The sequence below is a fragment of the Anomaloglossus baeobatrachus genome, chromosome 1 (assembly GCF_048569485.1).
Source record: "Anomaloglossus baeobatrachus isolate aAnoBae1 chromosome 1, aAnoBae1.hap1, whole genome shotgun sequence".
Taxonomy (NCBI): Eukaryota; Metazoa; Chordata; class Amphibia; order Anura; family Aromobatidae; genus Anomaloglossus; species Anomaloglossus baeobatrachus.
Genome location: NC_134353.1, coordinates 704805112 through 704820107, shown reverse-complemented (window position 1 = coordinate 704820107; position 14996 = coordinate 704805112). Strand labels below are relative to the sequence as shown.

The 14996-nt window shown below is 43.2% G+C and overlaps 1 protein-coding gene across 1 annotated transcript in view; it reads left to right on the top strand.

Moving 5' to 3' along the window:
• The window catches only part of LOC142249445 (septin-2A), a 146816-nt gene that overhangs the window by 96055 nt on the left and 35765 nt on the right, over nt 1–14996 (top strand). Inside the window, exon 12 of the mRNA XM_075321109.1 lies at nt 14126–14211. Coding sequence (XP_075177224.1) covers nt 14126–14197 — 72 coding nt within the window. The 3' untranslated portion in view covers nt 14198–14211. The remainder of the gene's footprint in view (nt 1–14125; nt 14212–14996) is intronic.

The following is a 14996-nucleotide window of genomic DNA, read 5'->3' as shown; positions in this document are numbered from 1 at the left end:
ACTCCCAGGAATCCTGCCTCTACTTCATAATCTGTCAGGCACTCTGATGCGAATCCAGACTGACATCGCCACAGCCATAGCATACATCTCTCGTATCTTCTCATGGGCCAGCAGTTTCAATGGTACACTCACCCGCTTTGGACAACTAATCCACCGACTTCTTAGGCTATGTGCCCACGGGAGCTTGTTTCTGCGGATTTTGCCGCCGAAAACCTGCGGATTTTTCTGGATTTTCCAGATAAATCCGCAGGTTTTAGCATGTACAGTCACTCCCCATGTTATCCTATGGGACATGGGGAGTGCTGTGTACACGCTGCGGAAAGTGCGGCTGCCGAACATGCTGCGGATGTAGGCATCCGCATGTATAATTGCATGTCAATTATTCATGCGGAATTACCTGCGGATGTCCCAGCCCTCCGCTATGGAGATAAGAGGCCGGGACGTCTGCAGGTAAGCCGCATGATTCCCGCAGCTATTCCACTGTAATCTAGCAGCTAAAAATAGCTGCGGACGCCGGCGGGCAGCTGCGGGAAACGGGCGCTTGTACCTGCGGATACATCCGCAGGTACGAGCGCCCATGGGCACATAGCCTTAAGCTGCAAAGGTATCGCTGAATTCAGAGGTCTTCAATCAAATATGCCACAGGTGGGGCACTCCCAACGTCGACCTCATGGCATCCATGCTCAACAGGAGTAGTTTGTCTCCAAGTTCTGTGATCCCTTACCATTCGGCACCAACGCTCTTGTTCGTTCTTGGTCTCAATTCAGCCCTCCCGTATCTACTTCCACCGTTGGCACTGATCCCTTTTCTAATCAAGAAGATCAAAGTGGAAAGCGTTCTGTTCATTCTCGTGCACCAGAATGGGCAAGAAGACCATGGTGCGCAGAAATAGTCAATCTTCTCACAGACGTTCCCTGGAGCTCCCAGACCTCCTGTTCCAGGGGACTTTCTTCCACCAGAATTCACATTCTCTCAATTTAACAGCATTGCTATTGAAGCTGCAGTCCTAAGAAACCCAGGTTTTTTGCACCAGTCAATTATGAAGGCAAGGAAACCCTTTTTCTTCCCGTGTCTACCACTGGACTTGGATGGCCTTTTTTTGCTGGTGCGAGGTCAGACAGGTTTCTTCCAGATCCTTTGCTCTCACTTCCCTCCTGTCCTTTTTGCAGTCTGGTCTTGGCTCCAGCGGCCTGTGGTCAAGACATTCTTGCAGGGGGGTTGCCTATTCCATTCCGCTATATCTGTTTCCTGTGGACCCTTGGGATCTCAATCTAGTTTTGGGCATCCTTCAGGGTCCTTCATTTGAGCCCATTTAAGAGAACGCATCTTCTCTTCTCTCCTGGAAGGTTGCTTTCTGGTGGCTATCACCTCCATCAGGCATGTCTCAGAGTTGGCTGCACTCTCCTGTTGTTCAACCGTTTTTGGTGTTTCATCAGGACAAGGTGGTTCTTTGTCTGATTCCTTCTTTTCTACTCAAAGTGGTTACTTCTTTTCACCTTAATGAAGACATCCTTCTTCCATCATTTTGCCCGTCCCTAACTCATCCTTGTGAACAGTCCCTTGGATCCAGTCATAGATTTACATGTCTATCTTTTCAGAACCGCATCAAGCTTCCACATCGCACCTTTGTAAGCTTGGTTGTCTGTCTGTTCATACCAGCTCGAAATTCTGTCGAGTGATGCAAGTTTCGGAAGGAAGGTTTTGCATGCGGGCAGTAGCTCAAGCCTAGGCCTGATCTTGCCTTATTCCACTCCTTCTGCGAACCCTTAGGACTGCTTTGAGATGTTCCATGTTTCCTGTGTTCCAGAATGAAGTGAAGGAGAAAAGAGGATTTTGGGTAAAATCTCGTTTTCTCTTGAACCTTCATTGGAGCACACAGCTCCTACCCTTTTTATACATTTTTGTTGTTTTCACCTTTCTCAGCTTTGTTCTTGCTTTACTGTTGCTTCTACTGCTTTGTCACTAACTGATTAGATTCATTCCAGTTGGTGAGTGGAACTGCAGAGGAGGAGCAAACTTCTTTATTAACTAGTATCAGCCTCGTAATGGCAGTAGCTTACACCCATGGTTTCCTGTAGCTCCCTATAAAGGCTCCAAGAAAGGGATTTTACGGTGAGCACCCAAAATCTTCTTTTTTTTTTTTTTTTTTCTTTTTTCTATGTAGTAAGGATCTTGTAGATTTATTTTTTTTTATAATCTTTCACAGTCAACCATCCATGCTATTTGTTTAATGTTCACATGGCAGTTACCCGTGATAGTAAAAAAAAAAAAATCAAAAAACTAACTGCTGTTATAGAAGTTTGGACTCTTTATTATTTTGTCCTTGTAGTATAGTCAGTTTGCTCACCATGCACTTTCATGCTGTAATGGATATGTGAATATGCTGGACTACCTGGCAGCATGCCAAGTAGTCCTTTAATGATAATCTACTGCTGACTAAACAGTGATTTTATAAAAACTATACTAAGCAGTCCAGTAAGTGACACATCGCTCTAAATAGGATCTCTAGCCCTACATTAAGGTGCTCTCAGATTAGATGGCAAAAACCTGGTGACAGAATCCCTTTAAAGAGAATCTGTTGCAAAAACAAAAGTAGCCACTCTTTCCTCATATTTTATTCAATTTTTTTTTTTTTTAAATACACCTCATGGTTCCATAGATTTGGGCTTTTGTATTTAGTGTTACTTTTTCTGGTCTTTACCAAGATATGTAGTAAGCTTGTGAGCAGGTCCCTCACTCCTGTAACTGTTGGCTTGTGTTACCCAGTGTTGTCTTTATTGTCTGTACATCTTTGTAGTGCTGCGGAATATGTTGGCATTACTGAAATAATAATTTTATTATTAGCAGGGCATGGCTCGCAGGATTATCTGGGGCATGTCTTTTAATCTGCTTTGCAGGTTTATCCTGTGAGCAACACTTCTTTGTTAAAGACCATAAAACGTAGCTCTAAATAGGTCCATATCTCCAGAACCATTGAGTGGACTTTAACCAAAATCATGACATACTCAGGGGAGCAGCTGAAATAAAATATGAGTAAAGAAAACTACCACTTTTTTCCTAGTGCCAGATCCTCATTAAATACAGCTGAGCACAGTTGCCTGGCTGTATTTGGGGGCTCCCACAGCAGTATACGGAGAGATGTGTTCAGCTTACTTTAATTTTGTCATATTGTGATCCATTGATGCTTTTTATTATGGCATTTGCCCACAAGGGGGAGCTCTGATACCTGACTGGAATTAAAAGGAGACTGAATAATATTGCCATCATTCATTGGCCAGCATTGTCCTAAAGCAAATCAGTAATTGAACCCCACCTGTTACTATGGGGCATAAAATGCCCATAAAGGTATATATAGGGCAGAATCCATAATAAACCAGGGTCTCTGAATGGTTGGATATGTTTCCTGATTGATCTATGCACAAGTTGCACAGACAAATGGCTTATTTAGGATTTGTGTATGATCTATGCGGTTTACAAATGCACATAAAGGCGTTGTTTCAGAAGGGGCTCATCATTTCTAAACGGAGGTGCAACTCTTGCTCCTTGTATCCACAGCAAACAGCTGGATTATGCCAAGCAAGGCTGAGGCCACCCAGGACTTTTCACCGTATATATCGTTGCTTCCAAAGCTGTGGCTTGCCAACCGTTCCAATACTACAACACATAATGCATTGGTCAGCTGTAGGCAGATGGGAGTTGTTGTTTTGCAACAGCTGGAGAGTTTCCGGTTGGGGATCACTAGATTACTTGGCGGCCTTACCGACGAATGGTCACCCATGTATTCTAGAATGAGGGACACTTTACTAGAACAACTCTTTGTTTCTTGTGGATGTCCTTAGTGAGTATATCTTTTAGATAATCATCTTAAATGGAACAGTGGTGGTGGTTTAAAAGCCACATGTTTGAAGACCACCACCAGGATGCTGACTGATCATGCTGACTGAAAGGAGACTGTGACTAGACACCAGCACACCACCCACATGACTATTCAGAGTTGTACAAATGCCAGTCTTCTGTTTTTTTTTTTGTTTTTTTTTTCCCTAGTGAAAGCAGGGGTAAATATCTAAAGGTATGTACCCACAATCAGGACTCGCTGTGTCTTGGATGCGGCTGGTCCTGACCTGTGGGGCTGCGAGACTCCTCCGTAGGAGATCGCAGCTGCTTGTGCCCACTATCAGGGTTCGTGCTCAGCGGTCTCGCTTGTGTTCTCCCTGCAAGACCGCTTGTGACTCCACAGCAAAGAACTGACATGCTGCGGCTCGGGAAGGCACAACACCGCAGGTCAGTTTTCGCTGCGGGCTGTACAACCACAGTGGGCACAGGATTTCTAGAAATCCCATCCACTATGCTTGTACTGTACAACGCAGCGTTTTGGACGCAGCAAAAACACGCCACATCCAAAATGCTGCAAACACTGATCGTGGACACGCAGCCTAAAGATATTTGAGCCCCATAAAGCATGATTAAGTCTTAATTTACTATTTTTTTTTTCTTTTTTCAAATAGCCATACCTTTTTATTTTTCCGTTTATTAAGCTTTGTGAGGACTTTGGGTTTTTTTTTTGTTTTTTTTTGTGTTTTTTTTTTTTGTTTTTTTAGACTGGAGTTTTTATTTATATAATTTTGGACATTATACTGTTTTAACTGGTTTTGTAGAGATAGATATATAAACCACTTTTACAAGAATCCTTAAAACACAACTATGCTTTCTTATATAACTATTCCGAATAAGTTGTTGGCACGAGGAATAAAACTATTTCTGATCATTAGGCTATCTTCAAACCTTGCATTTGTGCTGCTTTTTTGCATGTTTTTTTTTTTTCCTGCTTTTTACAGTACCAGCAAAAGCTATGAGATTTCAGAAATCACGTGCACACACATAGACTTGGTTTGTTTTCCTCATTGACATGGAAAACTGCTGCATTTTTGAAAGAAGCATCATGTCAGTTCTGTCAGCGTTTTTGCTGCTTTTTCACCATTGAAGGCAATGAGAGTGCAAAAACAAAGCTGCGTTTTTTGCTGCCCCTTTTTTTGCTGGTAGTGAATGAAATTTAACTTTATTTAAACATATAGTGTAGACAAGTGACACTTTTTTTGCTGCAGAAAAAGAAACTCCGCAAAAGCACAACGTATGAACATAGCCTAATAGGACTTGTATGCTGCATTTTCATTCTTATTTTTTTTTTTCCCCTCTAACTTTTATCTAAATTGTAAATTAGACTCTGAGCCGATGAGAGGAACTAGCAATTATGTCTCCTATATACAGGACACACAGATAAATGACCTACAGTATAAGGAAATGATGCGCCAGTACTGAAGTGTAGCAGTGAATCCAGCTGGGATAAGCACATTGAAATTGTAGAATGATCTGTCTCTGCTTATCTCGGTCAGCTCCTTATTCTTCTCCCCACTCCCCATTTATAGATTTTAGTGCGACCCCTCACACTGCACTAGCCTTGTCTTGAGCAAGACTGATTGGAGCGTTTAGATTTTTTGTTGTTTTTTTTTTTTTTCAGTGGTAGCAGTGATCTTTGATAAAATATACAGTGGAACCTCAGTTTACGAGTAACTTGGTGTGCGAGTATTTTGCTATACGAGCAAAGCTTGCTGTAAATTTGTAACTCGGTTTACGAGCAAGCTTTGCTATATGAGCAAATACCGCACACACTTCCGGTTCTGTACTTTCACTGCACTCTGACCCACTCTTGCAGGACGCACACACACACACACACACACACACACACATATTTATGCTCACCTTACCTTTCGTTCCATCACCGGCCTCCTGGTTCTTGTAGTTCGCCGGTACAGGATGTGTATCGGGTAACCATCGCGACGAGGGAGGAACTTCCGCTGTCAGCCGCTACTCAAAGGAAGCACGCTGACCAATCAGAGGCAAGTGGCTCCTGCCTTTGACGTCAGCGTGCTGGGAGCGGAAGGTCCGGCATTGGTCGCGATGGTTACCCGATACACATCTTGTACTGGCGAACTACAAGAACCAGGAGGCCAGCGAGGGAACGGAAGGTAAGGTGAGCATAATATGTGTGTGTTTGTGCGTGTGGGGAATGGCACAATAGGGGACCAGGATAGGACATTGAACAAGTTGTGGAACGAATTGTCTGCTTTGCAATGATTTCCTTTGGGAAATCTTGCTTTGTTGAATGAGTAACTTGGTTTACAAGCACACTCCCAGAACGGATTGTTCTCGTTAACCAAGGTTCCACTGTAATCTGAAGTTTCTTGGGGGGGTTGTACTATTAATTAATGCAAAGTTTATTAAAACAGTGACCATATAATTTTCTTTTATTGGGGGTTGGTTTACTTCTGAAAACAGTCATCAGATTTACAGTATACAGTAGTAAGGTGGGCTACAGTATACAGTAGTAAGGTGGGCTACAGTATACAGTAGTAAGGTGGGCTACCGTATACAGTAATAAGGTGGGCTACCGTATAAAATAGTAAGGTGTGCTACAGTATACAATAGTAAGGGAGGATACAGTATACAGTAGTAAGGTGGGTTACAGTGTGCAGTAGTAAGGTGGGCTACAGTCTGCAGTAGTAAGGTGGGCTACAGTGTGCAGTAGTAAGGTGGGCTACAGTGTGCAGTAGTAAGGTGGGCTACAGTGTGCAGTAGTAAGGTGGGCTACAGTGTGCAGTAGTAAGGTGGGCTACAGTGTGCAGTAGTAAGGTGGGCTATAGTATACAGTAGTAAGGTGGGCTATAGTATACAGTAGTAAGGTGGGCTATAGTATACAGTAGTAAGGTGGGCTACAGTATACAGTAGTAAGGTGGGCTACAGTATACAGTAGTAAGGTGGGCTACAGTATATAGCAGTAAGGTGGGCTACAGTATACAGTAGTAAGGTGGGCTACAGTATACAGTAGTAAGGTGGGCTACAGTATACAGTAGTAAGGTGGGCTACAGTATACAGTAGTAAGGTGGGCTACAGTATACAGTAGTAAGGTGGGCTACAGTATACAGCAGTAAGGTGGGCTACAGTATACAGCAGTAAGGTGCTATTGTGCACTGGACAGAAAACATCGTGCCATTACTTCACCTCTTTTGGTGGAATTTCTAATTTTGACATCCTTTTAGTTGGTATGACCTGATTTTTGTTCTTTATAGTGACCTTTAGGCGTTGTTTATATAGTGCTTTTTCCAGTGGACAATGGTAAGCCTTGTTACTCTTGCTGCTAGGTTCTCCTTTTGTTGGGTGGAATACATGTCCAGCCGCATGTATTGAGCTAGGATTCCATTGCACACAATGGCTGCAGATGATGTGCACTGCCGGGCTCAGTAGTTGTGGTCACGTCAGTGGCTGCTCACTGGTCCGCACTCAGACTGGAATCCACTACATGTTATTCTTGGCCAGCGGCTTTGCCCCATCCTTCTCTGCATGTCATTGTCCAGGCAGAAGGTATTTTTAAACCAGCGCAGCAACAAACATCGTGGGAACATCCTGTCAGACGAGGGCTCCTCCTTATTTCTCAAATTCATCCTTTCCCTTTCTATCCCTGTCCAGACAGACACTGGGGAGTGACTGCAGCGGGCTGTGTATCTTTACAGCTTAGGGTCTGTGTAAAAGTCCATGTTTTAGTCTGTTTAGAAAGTAAATTGTTCCTGTAAATGACTACAAATACAGAATAGTAGGTCTGCTGTAAATATTAATCTAGACCCTTGAAGTAATTCATAAGGAAAGGCCTTTAAAAACCTTTTTATTAAAGTTATCCTCAGAATCGCATTGTTTTTCACAGAGCAGAGTAAATGCATACTTATCGTTATTATACAGACTTAGCCCAATATAAAATCTCTTCTTTTACTTTTGTGTCTTTTTTTTTTTTTCTTTCTTTTATCGGTCAGTGCCTTTGTGCACCTAGCTTCACATTTCTGAATGGACCTCCCTATTATTCCCTAAATCCACATTTCCCAGCAGCACTCTTCTTTTCAGTGCTGGAGATCAGTCCCCCTATCTTGTGTGTTCCTGACTAGCACCACCTCTGAGTACTTGGACAACCCCTTCTCATTCCCCATGTGTGCCCCCATAAAAATAACAAAGCCTATACTCACCTCCAGGGCCGGCGAGGTTCCAGTGATGTCGGCGCTCGTATTCCCAGAACCCATGTGACATTATGCCACGCGAGCCCATTCAGCACCTGTTTCCCTCTCCCCACCTTTGTACAGTTAAGTAATTAACATGAAGTGAATGGCCACCGCAGATCTCACTTTCTGTTAATTACTTAAACTTCCGAAGACTGGGAGAAGGAAGCCAGTGCTGATTTGGTCTCGGGGCTCGCATGTCATAACAATGTTCCTTGGCCCTGGGAATGCGATTTCAGACCTCACTGGAACCTCGCCGGCATCGGAGGTGAGTATAGGCTTTTTTACGGAGGCAAACATGGGGAATGAGAATGGGTTGTCAAAGTAGTAGACAACTGCTCTAAGCTAATTTAAATGTATAATTTACCTAAGGCTAAGGACACACGGCGAGTGGAATATGATAAAAAAAAAAATGCATTCCACCTGGACCCATGTTACTCTATGGGGCCCGCTCATGGCCATGAGCAAATATATATATATTTTTTTTTCTCAGCCCTAATCGGACTGAGAAAACAATCACCGCATGCTGCAGGTGGAATCCGATTAGTTTTCACTCGCACCCATATAAGTCTATGGGTGCGAGAGAAACATCGCACTGCACTCGCATTACATGGGAGTGCAGTGCGATGTACGCATCAGCTGACAGTGGAGGAGATAGGGAGATTAATCCCTCCCTCTCCTCCGCAGGTGCGCTGCTATCGCAGGATCACATCACAGTGGCATGACACTCGGCTTACACTTGCAGCAGAGTGGGAGCCAAGTTCCATGCGATGCACTCGCAGTAATACTCGTGTGTCCTTAGCCTAATGCGCCTTTACACTATATGCTCCTGTACAGTGCTCTGCCTGACCCAATTTTTCTTCTGCCATATAAGTTAATATAGAAGCAGTGTTGTTTTACATCATTAGCTGCTTCTAGCAGAGCTGCTCAATCTGTATATTTACCCCTTGTAAAATAACAGCACTTATACTCATCTCCGATATATGAAAATTGTAGAGGTAGGCCTCATACACATCCTGAAAAAATAATGAAGGCGGGCATCATACTCACCCTGGAAAAATTTAAGAGCGAGGTCTGCATGAAGACCCTCTAAGGCTAAGTTCACATGGCATCTTTTGCTGCGTTTTTGAGGTCACAAAGATGCCCCAAAATGCATGCATTTCCTTCTCCCAGCAGTCCATGAAATTTCAATTTTGCTGTCCACACTGGGCATCTTTTGTGGGCTGAAAATGCACCCAAGCTGCAGCACTGCCAGATCAGCAGCAGTTGTAACAGACTTGTGGAAATGGGTGTACCTTCACAAGTAGCTTGGGAAAATCTGGATAGGTTTTCAGAAACCGCTGAACCACTAAGTTGAGGTCATCGGCCAGACATCGTACATGTGCGAGCTTGCCAAGCTTCAGAGATACCACTAGGTTTCAGCCATTATCGCACACAACTGTGCTTGGTTGTAGGTTCAGCGGAGAGAGACACATCTGTCTGGTCTGTTTTAGCTTTCCACAACTCAACGATAGTGTGTGGTTTGTCACCTAAACAAAATGGTTTCAGCAGAGCATGTTGGTTCACTGAGGCAGTGCTTTTAGCTTGTGACTGATATGAATGACATGCTCCAAGATGACCATTCGGAGGAAGAGGAGAAGGGGGAGCAGGAACTGGAGTAGGATGTGGAGGAATCCCTGTTGGAACTAAGAAGGCCTGCAACCCATGGTGTTGATAACACGTGTGCTGTCCCAGGGTCACACTCAGTCCTGGTATCCACAAGGTTCACCCAGTGTGCCATCAGGGAAATGTAGCATCATTGGCCACAAGCACTTGTCCACGTGTCGCTTGTTAAGTGGACCTTCTCAGTAACTGCATTGGTCAGGGCACTGGTGATGTTATGGGACACGTGCTCATGTAAGGCAGGGATAGCACACTGGGAAAAATAGTGGCCGCTGGCGACCTGGGGACTTGCCACGTGTGGGCGCTTTGGGGAACAGTTGCCAGCATTCTCCCTCTAGCTACCCCATTGCCTCTTCCTGCCTGTTGCGATGCTGCAGATCCCTACCCCTTTGCACTGCTATCCTTGCTCTGCATGACTTCATCATCGACCACCTTGTCTTCTACTTCCGCACTTTGGTTCTCTTGACTTGTTCACTTAACGACATCACATTTTGGAAAATATCTCATCACCTACTACCTCTGGAGACAATAATTGCCGTTCACCACAGTCATCTTCTTCTGACCGGGGCTGCTGAAATATTTGGGCATCACTACACATGAGCTCCTCATGTCTCTTTTTGAAATGTGCAGGGCGAGAGGTGTGGATCAATAAGTGGAAATGTAAGGCTATGTGTCCACGGTAGAATGTTGCTGCGGATTTTTCTGCATGAAAATCCGCGGCTTTCGCGGCAAATCCGCACCCATTTTTTGCCGCGGATTTACCGCGGAATTGCCGCGGATTTTGATGCGGATTTTTTTTTTCTTTCCCCATTCTATAGCCAAAATCCGGATCAAAATCCGCAACAATAATTGACATGCTGCAGATTTTTCCGGATCAAAATCCGCGGCAAATCCGCCGCGGAAAAATACGCAGCATGGACACAGCATTTCCAAAATGCCATTGAAATGGCTGGGAAGTGCCGCTGCTGCAGATTTTCGGAAAATCCGCGGCTTTTCCGCGAGAAATCCGCGGCAAAATCCGCGCATTTTCCGCAGCGTGGACACATAGCCTAAAGAGCTCATTGGAGTGTCCGAGTGTGGGATCACTTGTCTCCTGTGACTAGCCATGGTAGAGGAAGTAGTATTAGGTTGAGGATTATGTGCTCCAGGCTCTTGGCTATTGAGACTGGACTGTGCAGAAAACAGGATGGTGCGGGGAAACCTACTGGAAGCATTATCTGCCATCCAACCGATCACCTGTTTGTACTGTTCTGGCTTCACAAGTGGTGTTCTGCACCCCCGCAACACTGAATCTTATATAAGACTATACATGTCTATGGCATTACCATGTTTGGCAGGTAATCCCTGCATGTTGATTGGCCATTTAACAGTCGTGAAACATGCAGGAACTCGAGCATGGCACTCGAGCACCCGCAATACTCCAAGTAACGAATGTACCCAGAAGACCATTTAATTAATGTCCCCTCTTTTGGCCAAATCAGACATCCAAAAAAAATGAGAGAACGACCGTGACGCTCACTTTCTCTAGAGGTCAATTATGTTACAAAGAGGGGACAGTGAAGTGGTCGCTGATAGGCTGCAGGGATCCTGGGAGAGCCTGTGCAGAGACCACTAGAACAGGACCAGAGATGAGGGTATTTTTTTGAAAGGGGATAAATTACTGATTGAGAAGGGGTTGTCTGAGTAGTAAACAACACCTTTAACTCTCCTGCACTCCTCTACAGTGGCAGTCCAGAGGTGTGCTTTTTGCATGTTGAAGACAAAAATGAGTTTTGTGAGACTGCAAATGCTACTCTGTGGATGCATTTGGTAGAAGATAATCCTCTGCAATAAGCATCATTAGAGCACAATTTGCAATTTCACATCACTGAATTCTCAACAGCAGGAAACAAACATAGTTCAACTAATCTCAGGCCTTGTACGCATAGCGTATTATAGTGTCACAAATTAATAAATATACAGTGCCTTGCGAAAGTATTTGCCCCCCCTTGAATTTTTCAACCTTTTCCCACATTTCAGGCTTCAAAGAAAAAGATAAAAATTTTAATGTTATGGTGAAGAATCAACAGCAAGTGGGACACAATTGTGAAGTTGAGCGAAATTTATTGCTTATTTTAACCTTTGGTAAGAGAGAATAAACTGAAAAGTGGGGCGTGCAATATTATTCGTCCCTTTTACTTTTAGTGCAGCAAACTCACTCTAGAATTTCATTGAGGATCTCTGAATGATCCAATGTTGTCCTAAATGACTGATGATGATAAATATAAGCCTCCTGTGTGTAATCAAGTCTCTGTATAAATGCACCTGCTCTGTGATGGTCTCAGTGTTCTGTTTAAAGCGCAGAGAGCATCATGAAAACCAAAGAACACAAAAGGCAGGTCCGTGATACTGTTGTGAAGAAGTTTAAAGCTGGATTTTGTTACAAAAAGGTTTCCACAACTTTAAACATCCCAAGAAGCACAGTGCAAGCGATGATATTGAAATGGAAGGAGTATCATACCACTGAAAATCTACCAAGACCCAGTCGTCCCTCAAAAATTTCATCTCAAACAAGGAGAAGACTGATCAGAGATACAGCCAAGAGGCCCATGATCACTCTGGATGAACTGCAGAGATCTACAGCTGAGGTGGGAGAGTCTGTCCATAGGACAACAATCAACCGTACACTGCACAAATCTGGCCTTTATGGAAGAGTGGCAAGAAGAAAGCCATTTCTCAAAGATATCCATAAAAAGTGTTGTTTAAAGTTTGCCACAAGCCACCTGGGAGACACATAAACATGTGGAAGAAGGTTCTCTGCTCAGATGAAACCAAAATCGAACCTTTTGGGCACAATGCCAAATGATATGTTTGGCATAAAAGCAACACCGCTCATCACCCTGTCACACACTATCCCCACTGTCAAACATGGTGGTGCAAGATCATGGTTCGAGCCTGCTTTTCTTCAATAGGGATAGGGAAGATGGTTAAAATTGATGGGAAGATGGATGGAGCCAAATACAGGACCATTCTTGCAGAAAACCTGCTGGACTCTGCAAAAGACTTGAGACTGGGACGGAGATTTGTCTTTCAACAAGACAATGATCCCAAACATAAAGCAAAATCTACAATGGAATGGTTCACAAATAAACGTATCCAGGTGTTAGAATGGCCAAGTCAAAGTCCAGACCTGAATCCAATCGAGAATCTGTGGAAAGAGCTGAAAACTGCTGTTCACAAACACTCTCCATCCAACCTCACTCAGCTCGAGCTGTTTGCAAAGGAAGAATGGGCAAGAATTTCAGTCTCTCGATGTGCAAAACTGATATAAACATACCCCAAGCGACTTGCAGCTGTAATCGCAGCAAAAGGTGGCGCTACAAAGTATTAACCTAAAGGGGACGAATAATATTGCACGCCTCAATTTTCAGTTATTTATTTTTTACAAAAGTTTGAAATAAGCAATAAATTTCATTCAACTTCACAATTGTGTCCCACTTGTTGTTGATTCTTCACCAAAAAATGTAAATATTTTATCTTTGTTTGAAGCCTGAAATGTGGGAAAAGGTTGAAAAATTCAAGGGGGCCAAATACTTTCGCAAAGCACTGTATGTGTACATTATTACACAACCACTGGGGTTTGGCATTACCGTTTTAATAGTCTTTGTGTTAATTGTTAGTGATTTATACATATTGTAGAAATTAAAATTAATACATTCTAAAATAAGTGAACACATCATTTAAGTAGCAAAATCTTCTTTCTCAGATATGGGTCCCATAGAATCACCAGAATATCAGGTGCTGATGTTTTCTTGTGTTTTGCTTTACAATTCTGTAATGTGGACGTCTGAACTTTTTTTTTTTTTTTTTAATACTTTCATAGCAAATGTTTGACTTTTGTACTAAGTGGTAATGTGTACATGGCAGTTCTCCTCCCTCCTTAAGAACTTGGGATCTTAGCTCACTGGTCTCAGCTGTGTTGGCATTTGTCCATTGCAAGCAGAACTTTTATGGGGGAGGAGTGCTGGTGGGCACATTTCCTGACTGTACCCAGCTAATGGAAATTCACTTGTTAACTAGGGCAAGGGAATTGGCGGCCAGACTGCGATTTAAAATAAACATTTATAAAAAAAAAAAAGTAGTAAAAGTTCAACTGTTTTTCATTTCTTCTTTAAAAATGGGAACTTAGAAGGTAAAACAGCTTCACTATAATATATAATGTTCTGTATTAATGCTTTATTTTATGGTATGTCCACTTAGTGTTAGAGTATTCCATTGCCTAGAACACTCCTTGCCAGTGTTGTGTTCCTGAATACACATTCATATGACTTATTGATGGTTCTTTTAATTTTGCTCACTTGATTCTTTTTTTTTTTTTTATTTTCCAGCTGCGGAGAATGCAAGAGATGATTGCACAAATGCAGGCTCAGATGAGGATGAAGGGCCCTGGAGATGAGTGAGCTACTCTGTTCAGGTAAGCCATACATCATTCATATATGATAAGTCTTTGGCTTTACCCAGAAAGAAACGAGATAGGATGATGAAACTTTACTTTTATTCCACATACACTTCACTGATGTCAACACACTTCTTACATCGATATTCCAAGTTCTGTAAGCCTAGCAAAAAGAAGAATTTCAGTTGGGCCTTAAACCAGGCATCTGTAGCAGCCATGGCATCAGAAATGTTGTGAAATTTGGTACCCTTGAGGTGTTTCCTCAGGTTTGGAAACATGATAGTCAGAGGGAGCTATATCTGGTGAATAAGGTGGGTGGTCAACCAGCTGGAAGCCCAGTTCTGCCAGTTTTGTCGTGGTCGCTTATGCAGTTTGAACAGAGGCATTGTCTTGCAGGAACAAGATTTCTTTGGACAGATTGCTGCACCTTTTGGCTTTCAGAGCTGCTTTCAAAAACTCCAAAAGTTCAATGTAATACCTTGCATTGATGGTGAAACCCTTGTGAAGGTAGTCCACTATCAGCATACCCTCCTTATCCCAGAATACAGAACCTTAGTGGCTGATTTTTGCACCCTGAACTTCTTTGGGTGAGGAGAACCACTGTGCCACCACTCTTGACTGCTCCTTGTTTTCAGGGTCATACAAATAAATCGAGGTCTCATCCATAGAGACCAGTCAATCCAGGAAGTTTTTATCAGTCCGGAAACGCTGACAAATGGACCGGGAAGTTTGCACTCGCATGCTTCTCTGATCTGTTATCAAACATTTGAGGATCCACTCTACAGATGGCTTCCTCATGTCCA